General features: G+C 49.9%; 2 protein-coding genes across 6 annotated transcripts in view; both read right to left on the minus strand.

The window, feature by feature from the left end:
• LOC132082662 (NADPH--cytochrome P450 reductase) overlaps positions 1–12,133 on the minus strand; it is a 30,113-nt gene extending 17,980 nt beyond the window's left edge. Inside the window, exons 1-2 of one of the 5 annotated variants that reach the window (XM_059487029.1) lie at positions 12,057–12,133; positions 9,591–9,731 (exon numbers count right to left, since the gene is read on the minus strand). The gene's annotated coding sequence lies outside the window, so the exon portion shown is untranslated. The other 4 variants (XM_059487031.1, XM_059487032.1, XM_059487030.1 and 1 more) reach the window with 4 other exon arrangements.
• A 4,184-nt stretch (positions 12,134–16,317) lies between these two features.
• On the minus strand, positions 16,318–25,273 carry RHBDD2 (rhomboid domain containing 2). The gene is made up of 4 exons (XM_059487064.1): positions 25,126–25,273; positions 22,531–22,932; positions 20,792–20,942; positions 16,318–18,628 (listed from the first exon to the last, which is right to left on the minus strand). Exons 1-4 carry the CDS (start codon positions 25,268–25,270, stop codon positions 18,268–18,270), a joined length of 1,059 nt encoding a protein of 352 aa, XP_059343047.1. The 5' UTR covers positions 25,271–25,273; the 3' UTR covers positions 16,318–18,267.
• Positions 25,274–26,608: the final 1,335 nt, after the last annotated feature.

Consider the following 26,608-nt stretch of genomic DNA (forward strand, 5'->3'; position numbering starts at 1 on the left):
CAAACTTGATTTGGAAGGGCAAAGTGACTCTCTCTTTGTACTTGGGCATGCTGCCAACCCAGGGGACCATGGACATTTGAACTTGCACGTAGAAAAGTGACTCAGAGCCATGCTGGTGTCACAGAGGATACATGCCATGGCTGAGAAACAAAAGTGACTGAAGCTGAAGGTTATGCTAAGACATTCAGGAGCTGGGAAGAGAAGAGAAGGTGATGCTCAGGGAGCACTAACAGGAAGACCAGGTACAACCTTCAGCAAAGATCAACCCCCTATTTTTACCCCCACGAGGGAAGTCCAGCTCCAGACAACACACAGCCCTGTGCCACAGGGCACCAGCCATAAAAAGCACCCCGTGAGCACAGGCAGAAGTGCACAGCCACCTGGCAGTGACCCTGGGTGGGTACTCTGGCAAGCCAAAGAGTGCTGAGCCCCACAAGAAGTTTCATTTGGTGGAGAACTTGGCAAGTAACTGCATTACAAAGAGCACTAAACCACCTCAAAGCTGCCTGTTAGATTCCCACTGAAGACACTGAGGCAGGGTGCTGGAAGAAAAATAAAAGTGATGTGACTGCAGACAAGCAAATTGCACATTCCTCTCCATCAGGCAGGTCACCCTGTCCTCCCTCTCCCTCCTTGCAAACAGGCTTTCCATGGCTGGAGCTTGGAGCCAAGCAAGAACTGGATGTTACCTCAGTACAACTGTAGACTAAACTGATAGTTAAAGCCTCCACAAGTGGGGTTTAGGTGCCAAAAAGGCACAGCTCCCAGGAGGATCCCTCTCCTCCTCCTTATCTGGTTCCAGTAAACCACCAGGGAGCTGGTCTGGCAATCAGCACCAGGGGAATCTGCTGGTGGGGGGAAAACGTTGCTGGTTTATTGCTTTTATTCCTGATGAAAGCTCAGAAATTTTAATTACAAGCTCTCTTCTTCCCCTCTGCCACCCAAGCTGTAGAAATTACAGCAAATCTCAGCCAAAACCTGACAGTTAACCTTTCATTTCAGAGTTTTGGGGTTTTGGTTCTTGCCATCTCACTCATCACTTGAACTCTCATTAAATCTCAGGGCAAAGAAGCCCTGAGTGGTCCACGGTTCCCAGGGAGCCTCAATTGCTGCCTGTGCACAGCACAGCCCAACTCTGCAAAGAGAAGGAGAAATCAGTGCCCAGACACAGGCAGGAGTAAACATCTCCAACTCTGCAAGGTGGCTTGGTTTGCTCAGCAGCAGTTTCATTGCCCAAATTACACAAGGCTGGACAATTCCCCTCATACAGGGAATGGCCATGTCAGTAAAATAACCCTCAGAACAGCCTGTCTTCCACTCACTTTCCCTGAAAACCCCAAGGCACACAAGGCAGTGACAAACCTTTGCTCAGAGGAAGCCATGAGTAAACACAAGGCTGATGGAGCTGGTTTGGGGCAGGAGCTGCAGCTCCTTTCCCTTCTGAGCCCTGGCAAAGGCTCCTTGCTCAGGCCACAGCAGCCTCCCTTGTCCCCAAGTGCAGGTGCAGAGAGCTCCAAACCAGCCATGTTTGTGGTGAGCAGCACCTGGCCCACAGCAATTCCCAGCTCAGACATGGATATTCATGGATATTCTTTGCCCACACACGGCAGCTCATGAATGAGGGCAAGAAGGAGCCTGTGCTCTGCTCAGCCAGGTGAGGGCTTTGTCTGCAGCCAAAATTCACCACTGTGCTCAAAGCAGCAGAGCCCCAGCTCCCAGAGCACAGGGGTTTGGCTTTCCCAAAGGTTTTGGGTTTTTTCTCTCTGCTCTCCCAGGCGGTGCTGCCCTGCAGAGAGGCATCCTCAGGGAGCAGCTCCCAGGAATGCTGCCCTGTGGGGATGTGGGGGTGGGAGCTGTGCTATCTGCTTGCCTTGACCACACTGCAGCTCTCCAGGGCTTCAAAGGGAGCCCTGCAGCTGCAGCCAGGCCACCCACCCACTGCCCACAGCCAGGGGAGGGAATGGAATACTCCTGGAGGTTCATGGCTCTGGTGCATGCTGCAGAACCTGCTTTGCTCTCCTCTCCTCATTCACAATCTCCACTGCACAAAGTTTCCACACTGGGCTCTAGCCTGGCAGGAAACCTGATTATGGTCTGGTGACAGGAGCTGCTTTGATTTTGACTGATTTTAATTTTGGGCTCCCTCTGATCCTGGACATTCAAGGCTTATATCCCAGCTAGAGATTTTTCTTTTTGCTTTCCCTTCACCACCCCTACCCTCAGGAAAAGGTTTGCTCAGACATAGCAAGAGAAAAGCAAAGAATGTGAAATTAGGCCTCATTTCTCTTTTTTAAAGAGTTGTCTTAACTCAGGAACTATTGAACTCACTTCACCCAGCACAGGAAGATTATTGCTCAGCTTATCTCAGTCTCACCTAGCTGGCTGTAACAATTATTTTCCAGAAGTTCACAGCAAATTTGTTGTTTTCAAATGACATTTTCATGTCATTTTCAAATACGTCCTTTACTAACTTCCAGTGAAAAGAAACATGACTCTTACTTGAAATTCAGCTATCCTGAGAATCCTGCAGTCTCTGGAAGGGCCTTGGTAGAATCAAACCAGGTTTTTAAAAGGAAATTTATGATGCAGAAGTAAAACTTTCCCTGACAACAGTTTCAAGGGTGATCATTTTATTATATCTTCAATCAAGGTAAGACAAGATGTCCATATCCCTGGGATTTTTTTCTAATGGTGGCTCCAGCTCCTGGATCCCTGCTTGTGCACACAGCAAAGCCATCAGGCTCAGCAAGCTGTGAGCATTTCCATCACACAGAAAAGTCACAACATTCTGAAAGATTGCTATCAAGCAATGCTGTGTTTTAGCACAGCTTTTCAGCCCCTGAATGTGAGAATTTGCTTGATACATGGCAGCTCACAATAATTCAAATCATCAGGGACCTTCTTTGCACATCTCTGTGCTAGCAAACACTTCATCTTCATATTAAATTAAATGTGTTCCTCATTCTCATGCACACCTTGGAGAAAAAAAAAAAAAAGGACTGGAAGCACTCTCAGTGCCAGGCATCCTCAAATTCCCCATGATTTCCATACAGACTAAAGGATCTATAAGGTCACAGGGTTAAAAATACTTAAATACATAGAGAAACAATATTACAACAAACAAGACAGGAGTGATGAACGCCAAGTGGTCAGCAAGTTGAAGAGATTTATTCTCCTTCCTTGCATCAGGAGATGGTGCATCAGATGTTCCCAACAGCACCCTGGGACACAGCACCAAAAGTAAAAAACATGGCTGGGAGGTTTCCCCTTGTGGAAGTCACCCTGTGATATCTCCTAGTGACCAAAAGCACCCCAGGACACAGGAGCACAATCACAAAATGTGTCTGGGAGGTTCCCCCTCATGGAAGTCACTCTGTGGGATCTCCTAGTGACCAAAAGCACCCCAGGACACAGGAGCACAATCACAAAATGTGTCTGGGAGGTTCCCCCTCATGGAAGTCACCCTGTGATATCTCCTAGTGACCAAAAGCACCTTGGGACACAGAACCAGAAGCACAAAACATGGCTGGGAGGTTTTCCCTTGTGGAAGTCACCCTGTGGTATCTCCTATGACCAAAAGCCTTGGCTCTGAAGCTAAACTGGCAACGTGGGCAGGAAGTTCTCTCTTGAGACTGAGGCAGCCTTTTTCTTAATGTAGTTCCTGTGATGAGTTTCAAGTACCTCAGCTGGACTTCCCAGCCCCAGACCAGGACTGCAGCCTGTGACTCTTGCCCCAAAAATGAGTGACCAAGTTCTGTGCTTGACTCTGCCCCGTGGCACCAGCAGCACACCCTGAGTGCAGAGTCAGCCTCGCCCAGAGGGGAAGGAGAAGGAAAACTGCTGAGCAAGCACAATCTCACAGGGCTGGTGTGATACTGGCTGTTCATTCCTGGGCTGCTCCAGGGAAGGGGCCAGCTGAAGGAAGATAAAGTGACACATCAGCATGGCCCCAAATGAAATGCTCTGCTGTGCAGAATTCTGTCTTATCCCATCTTGTGTTCAGCACTGCATTCTCCTGGGGGGCACTGAGGTGTTAGCAAACTTTGGAACACAAAAGTTATCAACTCCTGGATGGGGATGGGCATCTTTCTGTGGGTCAACACGTTGGATTGATTTTTTATTTAATAAATAGGAGGGGCAGAGGGAAAGAATCAGTCCCAGGGTTTTCCTTGAGAAGCATAAGAAGGAAGATGCCTTGCTAAGCAGGGAAAAGGAAAACTGCTGAGCCCAGGCTGCTCACTGCCCCCATCTCTGATCCTCCACCCCCAGCAGCAGCTGGAGCACCAAGGAACCCCTGATTGCAGCCCAGCACACCAGAGAGGGATCCCCACATGCCCTGCAGACACTGCCTGCCCTGGCACGGCTGGCACAGGGGCTGCACCCCCAGAACTATCAAAACACCCAAGGTTTTTCCCTTTGGACAGCTGCAGATAAGCACAGGAGCTAGAGGTGGAACCTGTGCTCTGCAGCATGTGCAGAAAGAGAACCAGTGGGGATGGAGTCAAGGAGGAGCTGCGTGACAAACGTGCAGTGCCACAGCCACCCTGTGCCCGACCCTGGCACCGGTGCCAGGCTCCATTCAAAGGCAGCTCAGCAGGGTGCTGAGGCTCAGAGGAGCCTTCCCAGCCCACAGCAAGGCCCAGGCTGCCTCAGCTGAGCAGCAGCAGGGACAGCAGGCAGGGGTTTGGGGCCAAACCAGCCCTGCAGCAATGAGATCTCCTTGTTTCTCACATCACGGTGCCAGCTGGGGCTCTGGAGCTCCCATCCCCTCATTTCTCACAACACCATCCCAGTGCCAGCTGGGGCTCTGGAGCCCCCATCCCCTCATTTCTCACAACACCATCCCAGTGCCAACTGGAGCTCTGGAGCCCAAATCCTCTCTCCACCAGCCCAAATCCCCTCATTTCTCACAACACCATCCCAGTGCCAATTGGGGCTCTGGAGCCCAAATCCCCTCATTTCTCACAACACCATCCCAGTGCCAGCAGGGGCTCTGGAGCTCCCATCCCCTCCCCACCAGCCCATCCAACCTCTCCTGCAGCACTCACCCAAGGACTGCTTTCCAGATTCTCATGAACAGGAGTCCATGAAGTCTAACTGCAGATATAACAACACACACTCCAACAGCTCCTTCAGACTGACTTTCTGCAGCTCAGGCTGCCACAGAGAGCCCTGCAGAGGCACACAGGGCAGGGGACAAGGGGGCACTCGTGCTCCCTGCAGCCACGTGACAGTGACCCTCATGTCCCTGACTCAGCACAGAGGAAGTGCAGCTGTCATGATTTCCAGTGCTGGCAGCTCTGTGTGGCTGGGGATGTCACCAGTGCCACCAGAACTGCCAGAACTTCCCTCTTTCTGAGCAGGAAGGAGCACCCTGAATTCCCAAGGCAGAGGCAGATGTGTGTGACCAGACCTCCCTTCCCACCTGGTCTGCCCTTCCTCTCATGCTGACAGATTTAAGGCACTATCAGCCTTAAGAAGAAGCCTTAAAAAAAGCCCAATTTTAAATCAGAGACCAATTTTTTCCACCAGCATCATGGCACAGCCCTAAAATTTAACCTCAGAACAGAACAACCTTATCTGCAGGCGTCCAAAGGGTGCTGATGCTTGGAAAAACCCTGGGTGTTTTGATAAGCAACCAAACCAAGTGAAAACTCCAATTCTGACCTGCAGCCTGAGATTTAGGTACAGTGGCAAAACGGGGAGACTGTAAATAGAAATTAAACAATTTCCATGTGGGAGGAAAAAAAAGAAAACCACTGGACAACCCTCTCAGAGTTCTGCAAAGTTGGTGGAGAGCTCACAGCACCAAAGGGAAGCTGCACTGAGACCCCACCACTCCTCCCAGCAGCAGCAGAAGGAAGAGAGTTGCCCACAAACAGGAATGCAGTCTCGTGACCAGCCAAGGGCTCTCCTTTCACCCACTAATGACACCAGGCAGGTCACTGGTGGCTGTGAGGAAGAGGAGCCCCACAGACACAATCCCAGGAGGAAGGAGGAGAGGCAGCAGCAGCAGAGAGAGCAGGGCTGTGGTGGAGCTGCCATTCCTGTGCCTGCTCTCCTCTGAACCCCACTGCAGCCAAGATTCCCTGCATGTTTAATGTGATATTGAGCCAGGAGACCCTCAGGGTAAAACCAGATCTTCTCTTATTTCTCTTAGAAATGCAACCAATTAGAGTAAGGAATTCTGTTTACATCAGCCTGTGCCAGCCTCAAACAAGCTCTTTTTACTTTCCCTTTTAGTAAAAGGAGACCTGGCAGGAAAAGTCAGCCTTTCCAAAACAAAAGCAGTCCAAGGAAGCAGGTGCTCAGATCCAGGTTATTTAACAACTGCCTTGGATCAGCCACAGCTCTGCCACACAGACTGCATTTCCCATCAACAAGAGGATGCTGATCCGGCCCTGTGTGACCTGTTCTGCACAGGCTCCATGCTTTGGGTGGGAATCATCCCACAGGTGAGTCCCTGGGCTCGTGGGGAAGGGAGGCACAGTGAGAAAGCTCACAGCTTTCCTTGTCCCTTCAGCCCCTGCTGGACCACAGGTCCTGGTGTGGAAGATTGCTACACCTACAGCTTCCCTATCACTTTCTTCCCACATATTTCCCACAGCTTCCCATTAACCAGCTCAATAAAGAAGGGCAGAAAGTAGCAAAACCCCACAGAAAAGCAGGGAAGGGCTTCTACACTCTTCCACCAGCTCAGAAATCCCAGTCCAGACTGAGCAGCTGGCTGCAGCAGCACCTCAAGCAGGGAAGGGAGCACAAAAACTGCTGAGTTTTTTTGTGAAATAAAATTTACTCTCACTGTGAAAGGTGTTTTCTACCCAGACCCTGACACACCAGCTCAGGCATCAGCAAAACTGCTATTTTAGACAGAGGACAGATACAGAGTGTGCATCAGTCAGTCTGGATCTTGAAATACTGCATATTTGAGCTTTCACTTTGTCACACTTGCATGTTTTCTGGCCCCTGGGTCTTATTCAAGGACAGCAGAGCAGCTGCAAGAGCAAGGAAGAGAACAAGAACTGTTTTAGTGAGGCAGAAAGGAAATCTCTGCTATGGGTATGCTCAGGTGGGGCTGTGCAGTGAGCCCAGTGCACTGAAACAAAGGATTTAAGGCATAATCCAACACAAAAATGAACTCAAACTTGCCAAGCTGCCTTAAAGCAAGCTAGAATTACTGAACTTGCACATTTCCTTCTATGAGATAAAAGCCTGACTCTGAGCCTTTAAACATGGGGGACCTCCCCAGCTTAGGCACTTGGACACCTTCACTCACAGATGAATGTGAGCCAGCAGAGAAAAGCAGGAGTTCAGGGTTACAGGATAAACACAAGCTGAGAATGGCAGGTAACTGAGCCCCTGTGAACCAACACTGCTCCCCAGGCTCCCCTCCCAGGGAGGGACAAATCCAGAGCCCCACAGCTCAGGAATTGCTTGCAACAGGAATTGGTCCTGCCAGCACCAATATTCAGGAGCAGAGACAAATCTGCAGGAGGTTTACACCACCCTGATGCCAACTCCACAGGCACCTCTCAGGCCAACAACTGCTCAGAGGGCTGCAGAAAGAGGAGAAACCCATCCAGGCACGGAGTTTCCATGGTTCAGGTCCTGCTGAAGATGTTTTTCTAAGATCAAGAGGGAAAATGACATTTTTTCAGCAGCCTCTTCTGTGAGTGCTGTACCCTGAGCTGCCACAGCCACAGCTGGACATTGCTCTCCTCCCCACAGGCTGTTTGCTCACCCTGTGCCTGAGTTTATGGAGGGTTGGTGTGACAGGCTGTGGCTTTGCCACTGGGAAAGGAGCCCCATGGATGAGGTCAGTAGCCAGAGACTTTGACCTCTTCCACCAGGAAAAGTTTGAACAGCAAACCCCTCCAATGCTGGTCTCTTTTGAGAGGTTTCCTTTTGAAACCAACAGCTGAAAGAGCACCAGAGGGACAGGGTTAAACACATCTTGGAAAGTTTTCACAGTTGTCAATACTTTTGATCAGAACAGTGTGTTTTGGGGGTTTATTTATTTATTTCAAGAGAACCAAGAAGCCAGGATATTTTGTATTTATAAGCCCAGTTTCCTCTGAGAATGGAAGAGCTTTTCAGACATTACAAGCTGTAGGCTCTGGGGATGTCACTGCATGATCCTTGCACCTCTTGGAATCTCAGCACCAGAGCTATCCTGCACTGGCTGGCCTATCAGGAGGATGTGCAATCACCCTACAGAACCTCCCTGCCTGCCATGGATCAGCAATCTGACCTGGACTTCACCTTTTTGATACGATTTGGGAAACACAGACCACTTCCCAGCCCACTGCAATCACACACAGACACAGCAGACCTCAGAACATCAATTCCAGCCCCAAAACATGACACAAGACATCAGAGAGCTCAGGGGTCACAGGCTGAAAGGCTGGTCCCAAGCTGCAAAAACCACAGCTCTCCAATGCCCCAGCAGAATCAACACAAAGAGAACAGACACTTGACACAGGGGTTTTTTGTTCCTCTGTAACAGGAGCTGCTCCTCTCACCTCCAGCAGTTATGCACTGAGTCCTGTTACACAACCAGGACTTGCACAATCCTCGAAGGCTTTTGATCAACTTGCTCCTCCAAAGCTTGGAGTTAGAGAGGAGATGCAGCAATGACCCGTGAAAGAGAGTCAATTGATGTGTTTCACAACCACACAGCAACATCCAGCACCACAAAACCAGACCTACCAACTCCCCAGGCTGGTTGTTAAACCTTCCCAGCAGACTTCCCTTGCACTGCCACAGCCAGATTTTACCAAGGATAAAAATCTAACCCCATCTTGAACTCCACACAGCAAGAAAGGAAGATAAATCAATATCTCCTTGCAAAGGAGTGACTGAAGGCAGGAATGTGTCTGATTACTAAGCAAAAATACAATAATAATCTGCCACCATGGGTCAAACTCAGCCACTCTTTGGACTTGCGGCGCTCCAGAAGCCACCAGACATGGCTTCTGGTCTCTCTGTGTGGATTCCATGGGTAATAGCAGCATGCAATTAACTTGAAATGTTTACTCAGGGACAAACAGCAAGAGATTATGAGCAGCCTGCAATTATTATTTGTTTTGACCTATGAGATTGTCAAGCCTATAAAAAAGCAGAGGTGCACCTGTCACTGCAGGGCTGGTGATTCACTCTGCACAGCAGTGTGTACAAAGTAATCTCATCACTGGCATCAAATGATCTCGTTGGGAAAGCAAATTATGCAAGTTCTAAGAATTGTGTTTTTTGAGGCAGGAGAGTCCACGTCAGGATACAGAACAAAGTTCAGTGCCCACAGAGGTAACTGCAGGTGGTTTTCCTTCATACCAGGGGAGGAGATGGCAGGAGCACAAAGCTGAGCAGAGAAGCCTTTTCCCCAGTCCTTCAGAACTGAGCAAACACAAACTTTGCTGTATCCCAACAGGCAAAGGAGAGAGCAAAGACCTAACGGGGTTTCAGTCAGGCAGTTCCACACTTTGCAGATAAAGAAAGCATCACTCCCAGCACCCACTGCCAGCCATCCTCCCCAAACCCAGCTGCACCCAGAGGTGCTCCAGAACCTGTGACACCCAAAAGAAAGGGGTTACCTTGCACCTATGGCTCTGCAAACAACAGCTGGTGGGGCCTGAGAGCTCCAGCACGGAGGGTGGTGAACAGCAGGGAAAGTCTCCCTCGAGACAGTTCAAAGAGTTTTGGTTGTATGGCCCTGTCCAGCTCCTCCAGATGCTCTGCAAGAAACAAAAGAAAAGTTGCAGAAGGCACTTGGCAGTCCAGGAGGCACAAACCCAGAAATTACTGACTGAACAGGAGGCAACTGTGAAGTGATGACAAGCAAGAGGTTCTTCTCTGTCACAATTAGAGCAGGACTAATTAAGAGGGGATTAAGCCAGATTTGTGACTCTACACCCTCCTTCCTGCCCACTCTTCAAGGCTCTCACACTCAAGGATTAAAAGAAGGCACTCAGCTGGTGTTTCTTCTGTAGCTCTGCAAATACACTTCTTGTGCACAGTCACATCCAGGTGCAAAACCAAGGCACATCCATGCCATGCACACCCTGCCTCAATCAGCCCAAGAAAAACCTGTACTGAGACAATGCTGGGATTTCCAGGAAGGGTCTGGCTCAGCAGCCCTCCCAGACAAAACACTGATTTCCTCATTTGCAGCAGATTAATCAGCGAGCTGCTCTGCGTGCAACAGTTCCTTGGAATTTCTCAGAGAATTACAGAAATGTTGGAACAAAGCCCATCTAGCAAAAGGGATGTGTACACCACTGCACCTCAATAAGCAAAAAAGATTCTGAAACTCCACAGCTCCTCCTGTCAGCCCACACAAAGTGTGGAGTTCTGTTGAGGAGGGGATGTCCCCACCAACGCTATCGCTGATTCACTTCCACAACTCAGAAACACAGACCTCAGTCCTTCCTTGCACTTTTCCAGCTTCTCATCCAGATAGATGTTTCTACTTTTTAAAACACAAACTCATTTCACTTTTCCAGACTCACATCAGAGCACCTCAGTGACTCCTGTTGTCTGTACACATTCCACTTAGCATTCCAAAATGCTTTCCTTTCTCACTCCAAAAGCTAACTCAAGGTCTAAGCACTGGCACAACAAAGCACACTTCAAGCTGCACCAGCTGTGCTTACTCCTGCAACTAAGACAACTCCCCAAGAAGCAATTCCAGGCTGATGACTAACTCCCAACACCACCATCCAGGTACCTTCACCCCCTCCAGCCTCAATATTCCCTAAACCAGGGGCTTCCCATCATTTCCTCTGGCAAGCACACTTCCTAGATGAGTAATTTCACTCTTCTAAGAAACTCCAGCAGGAAAGCTAAGGAGCAAACAAACAGTCTTCCCACACCCCAGCAGTTTATGAAGTGAAATAGATGGAGCAACAGCAGAACAGCCCAGCCTGCAGCAAAGGTATCAATTAAACGCTGGGAATAACGTTCTCCAGGGAAGTGCCAGGAAATTAATCTCGTTAAAGGCTTTTAATCTGCAACACCTTGGGATGGGGTAAGGCTGAGCAACCCTTCAGTGCTGTGAGAGCAAGGCAGGGCAGGCTCCCAAGGGTGCTGGTCTGTCCCCTGCCCCACAGCCCAAAAAACAGGGGGTGCACACCTGCCAGCCCTCCATACACACACATTTATTTAATTCAAGAGAACCAAGCACTGTTCGTAAGGAACCAGGATATTTTGTATTTATAAGCCCAGTTTCCTCTGAGAATGGAAGAGTTTGTGAGACGTTACACATCGGCCACAATCTTGTTACAATCTTGCCAGTAACAGGGGCTCAGCACCACCAGATATTCCCAAATAAGAGGGGCTCTGGTCACCCCAATTCCAACAGGTAACAGGGGAGCAGTCACATGAGACTTCCCAGATAACAGGGAGTTCTGGAAATCCTAATTCCTACCAGGAAACAGGGGAGCAGTCACATCAGACTTCCCAGATAACAGGGAGTTCTGGAAATCCTAATTCCTACCCGGTAACAGGGGAGCAGTCACATCAGACTCTCCAGGTAACAAGGAGCTCTGGCTATGCCAGTCCCCCCAAATCACAGAGGGGACAGCACAGCACTGTGCCCAGATAACAGGGGTCATCCCAGTCCTCCCTGATAAGGATTGGTCATCCCAGTCCTCCCTGATAAGGACTGGTGATCTCAGCCCTCCCCGATCCCCCCAATAAGAAGGATCTCTAAACACTCAGTAACTCCCAGTAAGAGGATGCCCGCTCACACCACACCTCCCGGTGAACAGGGGGTTCTGCCCATCCCAGCGCCCCCCAAAAAGAGATCCATTCACATCGATGTCCCCGCCAGCACCAGCGGTGCCATTCACCCCGACAGGGGGACAGCAGCCATGCCCGCAACACGCAGCCAGTGCCCCCAACACAGAAACAGCCCCCATGCCACGCCAACCCCACCGGGGGATGCCGGGCCGCCCCTCCCCAGCACAGAGGGCCCCGGCGGCGGAGCTCAGCCGCAGAGAAGCCCCGGTGCCGCACCCTCCTCACCACACGCCCCCGGGGCCGCAGCTCCCCTCACCCACCGCCGCTCCGGCCCGTCTGGCGCTGGCGGCTCCCGCGGCCCCGGCGCGGCCGGCACGTACGGCGGACCGCACCACCCGGGCACACCCGCGGGGGAGCACGCTCCGCCCTCGCCGCCTGTTAATAGGCGCAGAGCGCGCCCGCTCGTGGAGATCACCCCTCTGCGGCGGCGCGTGGTACAGCCCCAGGACGGGGGGTCTTAAAGGGACAGGAGCGGCGGGAGGGGCAGGGTGAGGTGAGGGTCAGGGGCCGGTCAGGACCGAGGGGGCCACGGGTGGGGTCAGGGTGCAGAACAGGGCCCAGAGGCCACCGTGGGTGCCAGCAGGGGCTCGGTCTGGGGGCAGGCTCAGAGAGGGGACAGGTTGGGGTGAACATTGTAGTTTGGGGTATGGGGGCGAGTGTTGGGGCATGGCGGGGCCAGAGTTGAGGTGACAGTGGGAGCAGGGCTTGTGGCACTGTGGGGTCATGTTTAGGGTCAGTGTTGGACACTAACTCTGGGCTCAGCCTGCACCTGCAGACCCAGGAGCCCTGTCTGTGGCCACTGCTGAGTGCCCATGGTGTGGGACCCCCAGCTCCCCCAGGGTCACTGCCCACACCAGGGCCCCGTGGGGGGACAAGGGGACCCCATGGTTGGGCTGGCACCCCTCACTGCCATCCTCCATGGAGCCAGGGGCAAGCACATGCTCTGATGTAACCACAGCCCGGATGATTTCGGTGTTTTGGGGTGGCCTTTCTCTCGCTGCCACAGCAGGAAGTTGCTCAAGCAGCTCTGGAAGCATCCCCAGCATTCCCAGTGGGACATTTCACAACCCAGACCTCAGATCCCACAGGAACTGCTGCTCTCCTCCCTGTTGGATTTTTGGGGGGGAAGCTGAGTTACAACTCTGCTGTTCCCAGCTTGGCCAAAGCCAGAGGCACAGCTTGTCGCTGAGCAGCCCCACAGCTGTGTGGGGTCACCCCAGGCTGGGTCCCCTGGCACATCCAAAGTCACCATCCTGACGCCAGCGCGGTGTTGACGTTTGCTCCAGGGTCAATAAATCACTTGGGGAAGGTCCAAAGTTCGAGCTGGGCCTGGCAGGCACCTGAAGAGGTGTGAGAAGGGGGCACAGACCCAAAGAACACCCAAGGATTCAGGGACACTCTGTTTCCTGACAGCAGTTGAGCAGAGGGTCCAGGGCTGTGAGGTCACCTGAGTCCTGGTGCTGTCACTGCAGGACACAAAACATGCACACACACACTGCTGCTCTCAAGGTGAAAAAAGGGAAGTTTATTTTCTGACTCCAACATTTATAGATTTCCAAAAGTGACAGTGGATTGAAGGGTGACAGTGCCACCTCTCCAATGACACTGGACAAACCAACAGTCCATCAAATTCCTCTTCTTCCATAAAAGAATACAAAACAATAAGTTATTTACAAAAAGTATGTGAGAAAGTTCGTTACAAGAATGTAAACATCAGAAGGCTTAAAAATCTTAAAAAATCAAAGTGACACTGGTGCCACTCACAGCAGCTTTGGGACTGACCCCATGGAAGCTCCCTGGGGTGGCTGGTCTGTGACCCTACCCCGTGGTGTGAATGGACATGAGTTAAAGATCCCAATGGTCCTGAGGGGACAGCAGGACAGAGCAGGTCCATGGCTGGGGTTATCCCATCAGGTGCCAATGGCACAGCCTGTCCCATTCTGTCCCCACAGGGAAGGGGCTGGGGGCTCATCACACCCAGCCCAAACCCCCCAGGGTTTGCAGCAGAGTCCTGCAGCCCACAGAGACCTCTTTGGTCAGTGCTTTGTCTCTCTGCCTATTTCTCCCAGCTCTCCTCTGTTCCCAGCACAGTTTGAGACTGAACTTTTGGCCACAGACCCTCACAGTGCCAACAGACAGGGGACACCATGGGACAGCCATGGAGGTGGTGTTTGGCAGTGTCCTGCCCTGGCACAGGGAACCTGGCCCCTAGTCAGGATGTCTGCATGGCCAAAGTTAATGACAGGAAAGCAAACACAGACCCATTTTCCTGCCAGCACCAACGTCCCCTGCCAGGCTCCCCTCTTTGTGGGTCCCCTCTCACTCCTGCATGGGGCAGCAATGGAGTCAAAGTCAGTTCTGCTTTCCTCATGTACCCCTGACTCCTTTTCCCTTGCACCATGCAGAGTGGATGGACTTGGACATCCAGAGCATCCCTCCCATGGCAGGACAGCTACTGCAAGGACAGGGAGCAGCTGGCTCTGCTCCCAGCACTGTCCCCTGACTGTCCCTCTGCAGTGACCTCTGAGGACATGGGGGCAACCCAAGGGGATTTCTGGACTCTCTGTGCACCCTGGCATGGGATGCAGTGGTAGTTTTACTAGGAATGAGCCAGAGGCACTGAATAACAACCTCCAGGGACAGCACGTTCCCAGGGCAGTCACCCCAGGGGCAGCCATCCCAGGCTGAACTCAGAGGTTGTTGATTTTTTTTCTTTTCTTCTTTTTTAATTTTTCCTGCTTTAGGAACTTCAATTCTCTGTCTCCCCACCAAGGAAATGAGTGGGTACTGCAATGTGTGATGAGTAACATTACTGAGAGCTGAGACAGGCAGATGCCAAAGCCCAGTGAGCTGATGACTTTTACTTCCCTCTCTTCCAAATTTAAATCCCCTTCTCAGCCTTAGACATGTTTACAAATCCTCATCCCAACCTGTTTCCTCCCTCTCAGCAACTTCACTTCTCTGGGTGATGAGTTCTGAGTTCACACTCAGCCCTGAGGATTTGTTGGACTCCACTGTCCAAGAGCATTTCACTGTGGAATGGACGCCCTCAGGAAAGCAGGGAGCAGAAAAGAAATCCCCACAAACACCCATCTGAAGGGCACTGAAGACAGGTCCAACACATTGCACATGACCAGGAGGGGCAGCTGGACTCTGAACACTCCTTGGGGACATTGTGGAGGCTGCAGAAATCAGAGAGACCAAGTGATCTGCCACAGCGACTGAGAAGCTCCCAAAAGATCTGGGAGCAGAAAGAAAATAAATCCAAACTGGGGTTTTGTGCTCAGTCCTGTCCTCATCTGGAAGGCTGTGGCAGTTGTCTTGTCCCAGCATGGAAAGAAGCCGCTCCTTCCCTGCTGGAGGGAGGTTTGCACCACCTGGGACTGGGGCGGTGACTCTTACAGGGTTCCTGGCACTAAATCCAGGAAATGCTCCCTGGAAACGCATCCCTGGGACAGCTCTGCGGGGAGAGCGATCCCTCACCGCATCACTGACGGAGCTGGACCAGGAAAAACACCGGGATTCCAGCGATTGCAGCTGCAGTACCGCCTGTCCCCAGCGCTCGTCCTCACTGCGCCACCAAAGCCACCGGCCTGACACATTGCTGTGCCAATCCCACTGATCCCATCCCAGTGATCCCACCCCACTAAACCCACTGATCCCATCCCATGGATTCCACCCCACTGATCCCATCCCCCTGATCCCACCCCACAGATTCCATCCCACTGATCCCACCCCACTAAACCCACAGATCCCATCCCACTGATCCCACCCCACAGATTCCATCCCACTGATCCCACCCCACTGATCCCTCTTCCCACAGATCCCACCCCAGAAATCCCATCCCACTGATCCTGCCCCACAGAACCCATCCCACTGATCCTTCCCACAGACTCCACCCCAGAGATCCCACCCCACTGATTCTGCTCCAGAGATCCCACCCCATAGATCCCATCCCACTTATCCCACCCCAGGGATCCCATCCTACAGACTCCATCCCACTGATCCCACCCCACAGATTCCATCCCACAGATCCCACCCCAGAAATCCCATCCCACTGATCCTGCCCCACAGAACCCATCCCACTGATCCTTCCCACAGACTCTACCCCAGAGATCCCACCCCACTGATTCTGCTCCAGAGATCCCACCCCATAGATCCCATCCCACTGATCCTGCCCCAGGGATCCCATCACACTGATCCCACCCCACAGAACCCATCCCACTTAGCCCACCCCAGGGATCCCATCCTACAGACTCCATCCCACTGATCCATTCCACAGATGCCATCCCCCTGATCCCATCCCACAGATCCTGCCCCAGGGATCCCATCCCATTGATCTACCCCCACTGATCCTGCCCCACTGATTCCATCCCACACCACTGATCCCATCCCACAGATCCCACCCCTGATCCCACCCCACACATCCTATCCCCCTGATCCCACCCCACTGATTCCCCCCACCCATCCCCCAAGGGGCAGCTCCAGCTCCCCACTGTAAACAATCCCAGAGAAAACCAGTCCATCTTTCAGATTCTATTTCAAGTTCACACTTTGGAGACACACAACATTTGTGATTGCTATTGATCCTCATCACCCTTCTGGTAAAAAAAAAATCAGTGGTAAAATTCCTCAGTTTACAGGCAAGGATTTCACAAGGAGGAAAAATCAAGGCACTAACAGGAGTGGAGTGTCAACATTTCAATGTTATCTCTAGCATTTCTTTCCTGGTATTAAAAATGCTTTTAAATTCCAAACAAACTCCTTATCCTGCTCTTGCCCACACTAAAAAGCAATTTCTGTCAGCAGGAAAAACAGGACCATGAAATCAAGTCCACTTGTGATCCCACAGAGGAAATAATCAGGTATGAAACAGAGTTGTCCCAAAACTCCAAGTTGGTTCCCAAGCTGATGCTGAAAGCCTTGCCTGGGTGCTCACCTTCACAAGAAGAGCTTCTTACTCATGTTTTACTCCTGTGAGGTGCAAGTTCTCAAAACTGACTTTGGTCTCCTCCAAAAGGAAGTCCCTGGATCCCACATGGGACCATGGCAGTGACTCCAGAGGGACTGCTGGAGAAGTAAAGCAGCTGGGTGACAACTCAGGGTTTGTTCTCACCCTGATGATGGAAAAATGAAAGAGGTTTGGAATGTGCCAGAGCTGCCTCTGGCCAGGCTCTCTGGAGAGCAGGGAGGAGCCCCGAGGCTGTGGAGTTTCTGGGGATGGGTGAGGCACAGCAAGAACATCTCCAAGAGCAGGGATGGCACTTGGTGCTTCATGGAGCACTTTTTTATGGAGCACAGCAAAACTCCAAGGAGAGTCAAGGGCAGTTGTTGAGATCCTGGCTGATTTACAGACACAGAGACAGCAGATTCCTCCTGGGCACTGTACAGAGCTACACAGCTGGGAATAAAGCTCAAATCCCAGCAACTCCTTCATTATAGCCTCAGGCACCAAACAGTGAATCCTATTGTAAATCCCTGGCTGAAAACTCCCCTCTCCCACATTCCTGCCCATCAGCTCTGAAAAAAACAGAGACATTGTGCTAATATTGGTGGGTGAGATTGCTGAAGCTGAGCAGTGTGAACACCCCCAACAGCACTGCTACATTCCACTTAATTCTTCTAACCCATTGTTAAGGTCCCTCCCAGCTCCTTGGATTTATAAATATTTGCTCCACAAAGGGCCAAAATCCCTCATTGAAGAGTCTCTCACTAGTTCATAGGCATTTGAGGTTGCCAAGTGCTGGTGATACAGGCTGGGCTGGTGCAATGCTCTCAGAAAATGAAGGCAATCCATTGATGCAGGCACAGGACCTTCAGCATTTTAGAGCTGTGTTTTGGAGCAGAAGAAGGTACTCTGTATTCTCTCCTCCTGCCCCAGGTTGGTGTAACAAGCCCTCTTCAAGGCACTCTCTTAAGTGGACAAGTCACCAGTAGAACAGACATTGTCCTCCTTCATTTAATTTTAAGTTACAAACTAAAGCTCATATGATTCCCACTCTTTTGGGGTTTAGCTACATCAAAGCTGTAAAAAAGACAGGAATGTAAATGGGAAGTGCTTATTGCTGCAGTTTAGTTAAAGCTGCAAATGAGCATGAGCAAATCTTAGTTAAAGCCCAGATTTGCTCAGTGTTTGCCACTGAGGTTCCTACCTTGGCCTGGGGAGCTGGTGCACTGCAACTCCAGTGGAATTGTGGGAAAAGGCAGCTGCTAAATGCAGCAAAGAAGAAAGACTTAAAAAAGATGAGAAGTTCACAGAGGTGATACAGTTCCCATCCTCCAGCCACATCAAAAAGTTAAAATAAAAAAAAAAAAAAATTATAAAGGAAATATAATTCAAGTAGCAAGGGAATGGCTTTCCCTGGAGCTACCAACACTCACCCAGACACAGCACAGATCCCAGCAATGCACTGCTGTGCCAGCCTCACTCAGCACTCCTGCCCTGTGTGAGTCCTGCTGCTCTCTGGAGGGTCAGTACACCTGCACTCTGGTAAATTCAGCTGGAACAGGCCCCACTGGGGCTGCTGGGTGCCCTGCTGCTGGCTGAAGGCCCATGGCTGTTGATGGCTGTGGGACAGAGAATTTGCCCAGCTGGCAGCACTGTCCTGGTGAGGCTCCAGCCTGCCCAGGGCACTCTCCAAAGGCACCTCTGGCTTGGCAGGGGGCAGAGCTGGGGCTGTGTCCTGCAGCGGGGCCATGCTGAGGTGCCTGCTGTCCCAGAGCCTGGCTGTGATGAAAGGCCTGGCCCTGAGCACTCGGGTGAGCAGGAAGAGCCAGAGGCGATGGGCAGCGGTAGCTCTGGGTGGGGTAAGTGCCAGGCACGGCTTTAATCCTGGGCAGGAAGAAAACAGAAGGTTACAGTGTGCTCAGAGCTGCCATTGCCTAATTAGTGCTGGAAATGCCCTGGGGGCAGATTTCCTCCTGACCAGCGCTCAGAGAGGTCACTGCAATCCATCAGAGGGATTCACTACAACAGAAGCTCTCATTATAAGCAGTACTTGAGTAAAAAATGTCTTTAGTGGCCTCCCAGGACAGCTGTTCCCACTCACAACCCACTCTCACTCCACACCCACTGAACCAGCCTGGCTCTTGGCCCCAGACTCTTTGTGCAAGGAACACACAAAGCCAAATTTCAACATGCTTTGAGATCCCTGGGCACATCCTCCCTGCCCTGTGAGTGACACATCTGCCAAGTCATTAATCAGGAGAACTTACAGCTGCCAAGTGTTATTTATCAAGAAAACACAAAAGGCCTTTGGTGCCAGCAAGAGCCCAGAGTATGGAGCAAAGGGAAAAGAAAAAAAAAAAAAAAAGGAAGGAGGAAAGAGTTAGAAATAAAAGAGAGAGTTAGAAATAAAATTAATCATTCAGAAGCAAGGGTTTGCCAGCAGAAGGCATGACTCATCCTGCCAAAACCTATCAGGAGAGAGGCAATCTGCCTGCCAGCCTCAGCCTCTGGGACTTCAGGAGTGCTGCTCAGCCCACGCACGTGAGGATGAGAGCTGAGAATCCAGGCAATATTCATCAAGACATGGGTGCCAAGTTCCCAGCAAGAAGAAGAGACTGGCTCATGCTGGGATTTTCAGGCTTGGAGATTTCTTTTTAATTATTTGAGGTGTGGGGTTAAGTTTGGATTTTTATTTGTGGACACAAACACGATGCCAAGGCCTGGACTTCAAATAAATATCTCCTGTCTTGCAGCCATTTAATGCCTGAACCTTATGAAAATTTGAAATTCAAACAAATCCCAAACTATTAAGAGCTTTTGCTTGGAAATAAGCATCAAAATAATAAAAAATTAAACTCCAGAAGCTGTATCTAAGACACAGACATGCAAATTCAGCTGCAGCAGTGAAAGCATCCTAGAAACACCTTCCCACCCTCTGTTTGATAGTCAAATGTTCATGTAAATACCTTTGTGTCACAACAGTCTGTGTCACCTCAGCAAAGGAGGCAGGTTCAGGCACTGAGGTGTGTGCACAGCAGGATGGGACTGCTGCTGACACAGGCTCAGCACAGAGCCAGGCTCACTCTCCTCCCCAAAGCTGCACTGGCACAGGAGGGAGAGAGGGAAAAACACAAATTCTGGCTCTGTCTGTCCTCCACTGCAAGCACTCACAGGTTTTGAGTGCCCTGATGGACCTGGGGGACATTCCTGCTGCAGGCAAGGGTTGTTTTTATGATTTCCCATGGGTGAGGGCAGTGCAAACACCTGGGAATGCTTCCACTTCAAATAAAACTTTACAGCAAGCTGATGGCTTAAACAATACATAAAATGTAACCTTGAATAGAAAACTATTTTTCCTCTGTGAAACTGAAAGGACATCTTAGAATAAGTAAATATTTGACCTGCATTTTGAAGCTTTTTAGAGTACAAATGAATTCTCATGGTTTGTGTTAAACTTAAAACCTTTCCTGCATGTGGGCCCTAAGGTTTCTTTTCTGTAAAGCAACATTGCCTTGACACTGAAAACCTGCTGAAAGGTTAAAAGACACCAAAAGGTCTTTTGTTAAAAGACACCAAAAGGTCTGCACTGAATTTTTTAAGTGCCATCCTTAATTTACAATGCTGTGGTCATAAGTAGGATTGGACACAACTCACTCCACAGCATTCCTGGCAGGAAAGGTGGGGCAGGTAAAGATAAGGATCATGGCCCAGGGAGCCACATAGCCAGGAACAACTGCCTGAAGCTGGGGCAGAGTTACACAATTTAGCTTTCCTGTCAGCCAGAGCTGCAATATTCCCAGTGTACAAACTGCCCTTGCAGCAAAGGAGAGGTCTAGAACCTCCATTTAAAGACCTGGTTGAATTAATGTGTAGTGATTCATTAGTCACAGTAATGTCACCACTGTAACATCACTGGGTGACTCTGCTCCCCATGGCACCCACTCTGTGAACAGGAGAGGCACAATGCAGCTTTGAGAGATGGTTTAAAGCCTCTGCTCACACCTCAAAATTCCCCTACAAATGTTTCACAGGAACTCCTGTACTTACATGCTGTTTCCAGAGGCTCTCCTCTCTGCTAAGGACCCTGGGATGTATTTCAGCCCTGGTATCCTCTTCAGCAGAGTGAAAGGGAACACCTGGTCCAGCTTAGAGCCCACAGACTCTGGGAAATCCAAGCAGAAACAGTAGCCAAGACCATCTGAGATCAGGAGGAGCTTGTTAAGGAAAGCTGAGGACAACACACTCGTTTCTGACACAGCCACACAGAGCCCCTCTGTTCCCAAACCACTTCCTCTGGAGAATTCTCCCAGCTCTACCCAGCAGCACCTTCAGAGACCATCACCTTCCTCAGCTCCACATTCTCTGCAGGCACTGAGAATGGGCAGTGGGAGTGAAACACAAATCTAGAATGGGATGGGATGAGAGAAGCCAGTGAGGGTTAGGAGCAGTGTGAGGTGAAACACAAATGCAGAATGGGATGGGATGAGAAAAGCCAGTGAGGGTTGGGAGCAGTGTGAGGTGAAACACAAATGCAGAATGGGGTGGGATGAGAAAAGCCAGTGAGGGTTGGGAGCAGTGTGAGGTGAAACACAAATGCAGAATGGGGTGGGATGAGAAAAGCCAGTGAGGGTTGGGGGCAGTGTGAGGTGAAACACAAATGCAGAATGGGGTGGGACGAGAAAACACAGAATGGGATGAGCATGAGAAAAGCCAGTGAGAGTTAGGAGCAGTGTGAGGTGAAACACAAATTTAGAATGGGATGAGCAGGAGAAAAGCCAGTGAGGGTTGGGACAGTGTGAGTGAAATACAAATGCAGAATGAGGTGGGATGAGCCAGTGAGGGTTGGGGCAGTGAGAGGTGAAACACAAATGCAGAATGGGATGAGCATGAGAAAAGCCAGTGAGGGTTAGGGGCAGTGTGAGGTGAAACACTGTGGAAGGGGCTAAGAGGGCTTGTTAGCTAAAGGAGTGAAAAGAAGCTCAGAAGCAGGAAGAAGCTGATAAAGAGATCTCTTTAAGGTTGTAACTAAAGAGACTGAGAGAAGTGAGAAATAGAAGAAAAATAAGAGAATTTTGCAGCTGGACAAAGTACTTTTAGAAAGTTAGTTGAAGTCACAGTAACTTTTTACTTAAAGTGTTATGTTGACTTATTGTGGCCAATAGTTAGGGTAGAAAAATCATAAGCAATTAGAAAGTGCATAAAAAGTCAGCCATGTTCAATAATAAAGAGCTGCCATCTGAGACTGCTTGTGGTCTCTGCTTTGTGTTGTGACCACCTTGACAGCAACAAAACACAAATCCAGAATGGGGTGGGATGAGAAAAGCCAGTGAGGGTTGGGGGCAGTGTGAGTGAAACACAAATGCAGAATGGGGTGGGATGAGAAAATCCAGGATGGGATGAGCAGGAGAAAAGCCAGTGAGGGTTGGGGCAGTGTGAGTGAAACACAAATGCAGAATGGGGTGGGATGAGCAGGAGAAAAGCCAGTGAGGGTTGGGGCAGTGTGAGTGAAACACAAATGCAGAATGGGGTGGGATGAGCAGGAGAAAAGCCAGTGAGGGTTGGGGCAGCGTGAGTGAAACACAAATGCAGAATAGGGTGGGATGAGCCAGTGAGGGCTGGGGCAGTGAGAGATGGAACACAAATCCAGAATAAGATGGGATGAGCAGGAGAAAAGCCAGTGAGGGTTCAGTGCAGGACAAGAGTGCAGGGAAAGCCAGCAGTGAGAACTCCAGCACTTCCCACCACCCTCCTGCTCTGGCCCAGGGCTTCCCACTCACAAAGGATACAGGCTTTCCCAACCAGGAGCCCACACAGGTTCCCCAAGAGGGAAGAATGAGGGACAAACCACGCCAGGCAGAGCCCAAACCACGGCACCAGCAGCACAGGAACTCTGTACCCCAAAAGCAGAGTCCTCTTCATGCGTGAGCGGGTGCTGGACACCCCCAGCATGGCAAAAGCCACTGGCATGAACCCCTTGGCATCTCCCACCTCCAGCAGCCTGGAGACAAGGGGCTGGAGGAAGAGGTAGAGGAGGGCAGAGAGCACAGAGAAAGTGGCAGTGAGGATGCAGTGCTTCACTGTGCCCACGTTCTTCTCAAAGCTGCCAGCAAAGTACCAGATGATGACAGCACCACAGGCCAGGGAGGTCAGGTCCTCATAGATGAAGATGTAGGTGATCAACCTGTGAACTGAGCACAGCAGCACCTCAGACAGGCACAGACAGCACTGGGGCTGCTGGAAAACAATTACAGGCTTGAGCACAGGGAGAGTGAGCCCATGGGATTCATTAAGAGCTTTCATTTCTATCCTGGTGGAGAAGAGAAGGAACCTGAGGCCTCTAAAACCAGGCATAAATAAGCAGATAGTGTGAAAAAAAGTGCTGTCTTGGGTGTCACAAACATATGGGCTGGCTCTTGCTGCTTCCTGGGAAGCTGCCTGGAAAACAGCAACAGCATCTGTAGTAAATTTCAGTCTCATTAAAATTGAAGGCAAGAGACATAAAAATAACTGTTACAGTACTGATGATTTTGGCAAAAAGATAAACAGTTCTTAAATTGCTGCCAGGCTGATTTTCACCACCAAAAATGTCTGGTGTCACCAGGATATTTTCTGAAAAATCCTCTTTGCCCAGGATTTTCTCCTGGGAAGCTGAGAAGCCTCAGAAAAGAATGAAAACAATAATTATCTGATTGTTTTGGTATGTGGTCTGGAGATCATTTACCAACAGGTGCATCTTTGATTGGTTCCATGTGGATTGTTTGTAATTAATGACCAATCACAGCCAGTGGGTTGGACTCTGAGTCAGCCTTGAGTTTTTATTATTCATTCTTGTAAATTAATGAACATTTTTAGTATAGTTTTAGTATAGGTGTTCTATAATGTAATGTATAATAGAATATAGAATAGAATAGAATATAGAAAATATAATATATAATATAATAAAAGTTATAATAGAAAATATAATAGAAAATAATAAAACAATAGAAAATATAATATAATATAACATTTTACATATTATATATTATATAATATATAACATAATAGAAAAATAGAAAAACAATCGAAAAATTATAATATAATATAATATAACATTTTACATATTATATATTATATAATATGTAACATAATAGAAAAATAAAAAATAATAGAAAAACAATCAAAAAAGTATAATAATATAATATAATATAATATAATATAATATAATATAATATAATATAATATAATATAATATAATATAATATTCAGCCTTCTGAGAACAAGGAGTCAGATTCTCATCTCTTCCCTCACAAACACCAGCCTGGAGGTTGTCACACCTCAGAAGTGTTTCTGGGCCCTCTGTTTAGGTGTTCCCCATGGCACACAGCAAGGATTGAGACATTTCTCCACCTCCCTCCCATCAACCTCAGTTCCACAGCCAGAAAAACACCAGTGAGAAACACAACAATGCAGTGCAGCCCCTGGAGACACGTGAGGAGATGGTGGAATCACCCATCAGCTCAGAGAACTGGACTGATAAAGGAAATCACTGCACAGGGGTAAGCTGGAATTAAAAGTGTGATAAAAATCATTCTGGGAATACCACAGGGACTGAGAAACACAAATCCCCCAAGCTCCCAGTAGTGTTATCCCCTGGGCTGATAGGCAAAGGACAGAGATGAGGGTGTGGAGGAGCAGCCAGATGTCCAGGGACTGAGATGGGTGAGCAGGAAGCTTGGGGCAGGCCCGGGGAAGGGCACGGAGAGAGGGGGGAAAAGGGACAGGGAGAGAGGGAAGAAAGGGACAGGGAGAGAGGGAAGAAAAGGGACAGGGAGAGAGAGAAGAAAAGAGACAGGGAGAAAGGGAAGGGACAGGGAGAGAGGGGGGAAAAGGGACAGGGAGAGAGGGAAGAAAAGGGACAGGGAGAAAGGGAAGGACAGGGAGAGAGGGAAGAAAAGGGACAGGGAGAAAGGGAAGAAAAGGGACAGGGAGAGAGGGAAGAAAAGGGACAGGGAGAGAGGGAAGAAAAGGGACAGGGAGAAAGGGAAGAAAAGGGACAGGGAGAAAGGGAAGAAAAGGGACAGGGAGAGAGGGAAGAAAAGGGACAGGGAGAAAGGGAAGAAAGGGACAGGGAGAAAGGGAAGAAAGGGACAGGGAGAGACGGACAGGAGGGAGCAGCGGACTCGGAGACAGGCTTGAGGAAATGAACAGAAATGGGGGCTTGGTGGTACCACGGGGTCCAGGGCAGGACAAGGAGAAGACCGGAGAGAGGGAACACAAAAGCTGCGTTGGGATTTGAGGAAGGCCGGAGAAAGGAGACACAAAGGGATTTGGGGAAGGCACGGAAGGGAGCGAGCAGAGGGACCAAGGAGGCAGCGGCTGTCCCCTCCGGCGGCCCCGCTCACCTTCCCCGTCGTACAGGGCTGCGGGGCGCAGCGCGGCGGCGGAGCGGGCGGCAGGGACAGCCCGCAGCAGCCCGGGCGCGGAGGCTCCGAGCGACAGCAGCACCGTGAGGGCGGCGGCGGCCGGCGGGGCCCAGGGCGCCGCCATTGCTGCCCCGCGCGCCCGCCGCTTCCGGGCAACGCCGGAAGGCCTGGTCGTTACCATGGTAACAAGAGGCGCTGCGCTGTCGTTACCATGGAAACGAGGGGGGTTTCTCGCTTTCTCTCTCTCTCCACCCCCTCATTTGGGTTTTTATTTAGTTATTGTTATCTTTTCCCTGTTCAGAAAGGGAAATATCGCAGCGAGAGGTGTGATGTCTCGCTGGGAGCCCGCTCAGGGCTGCGTTCTAGCCGGGTGTGCCCACTGAGCCCCAGGGTGGGAGGCCCATCTAAGCCACCACCCACTCACAGGGTCTGGGAATAGATAATCGATCAGCCTGGAAAAGGTCTCTGGGATCATCGAGTCCAACCCGTGACTGATGAACACCACCATGTCAACTAGCCCGGAGCACTCTGTGCCACATTCACTGATTCTGTAAACACCTCCAGGGACGACCTCAAAGACTCCAAAGACTCCACGGCTACCCTGGGCAGCCCCTTCCAATGTTTAATCGCCCTTCCTATGAAGGAATTCCTCCTCATATATTCCTCCTCATTTCCCACATCCTGAACCTGCTGTGATGCAGCTTATGACTAAATCCTCTCACCCTGTCCCTTGAAGCAGAGCCCAGCCCTCACCTGGCTACAACCTCCTGTAAGATAATTGTAGAGCACAAGAAGGTCCTCTCTGTGATAAATGTGTATTTTATTATTGTCCTTTTGAAAATATTAAAATGAATATTATATGTGATATGTTAGAAAGTTATGCTGCATTAATTCTCTTAATTACTGTGTTAAATATAGTTTTAGGTTATAACATAAGCTTAAAATAGAAACTATGCTATGCAAGATACTTTTTTTCTAAAGAAAGGACTCGCAGTGAGATAGCAGCCACAGGACACCTAAATCTGTCAGAGAAAAAGAATTTATTGCCCCATTATCAGGAGAAACAAACTTCTTCCTGCCTTGGTCAGCCCTGAAGAGCTGTCAGGATTCAGGAAGAAGCTGATGATGACCAGACAGAATCCTGTATTTGAATGGAATTTATGCATCATGTATGAGGTGTATGAATATGCAACAGGCTGTTGTTTTTAAGGGTTAATCCTCTGTTAGCATGGGTTCTTTTTTGGGCTCATGCTGCCCAGAAAAAGGTACCTGGACATCTGTAACTCTTTGTTTTTATTGCCTCATATTGTCCTAATTCAAATTGTCCAAATTATTATTATTCTATTTATATTACTATTTTTGTAACCACTTTATTACTATTAAATTTTTAAAATTTTAAAAACAAGTGACTGGCATTTTTCACAAGAGCTTTCCCCAGCTCTGTTCCCTTCTCTGCTCAGCT

Source organism: Ammospiza nelsoni, chromosome 21, assembly GCF_027579445.1.
Source record: "Ammospiza nelsoni isolate bAmmNel1 chromosome 21, bAmmNel1.pri, whole genome shotgun sequence".
Taxonomy (NCBI): domain Eukaryota; kingdom Metazoa; phylum Chordata; class Aves; order Passeriformes; family Passerellidae; genus Ammospiza; species Ammospiza nelsoni.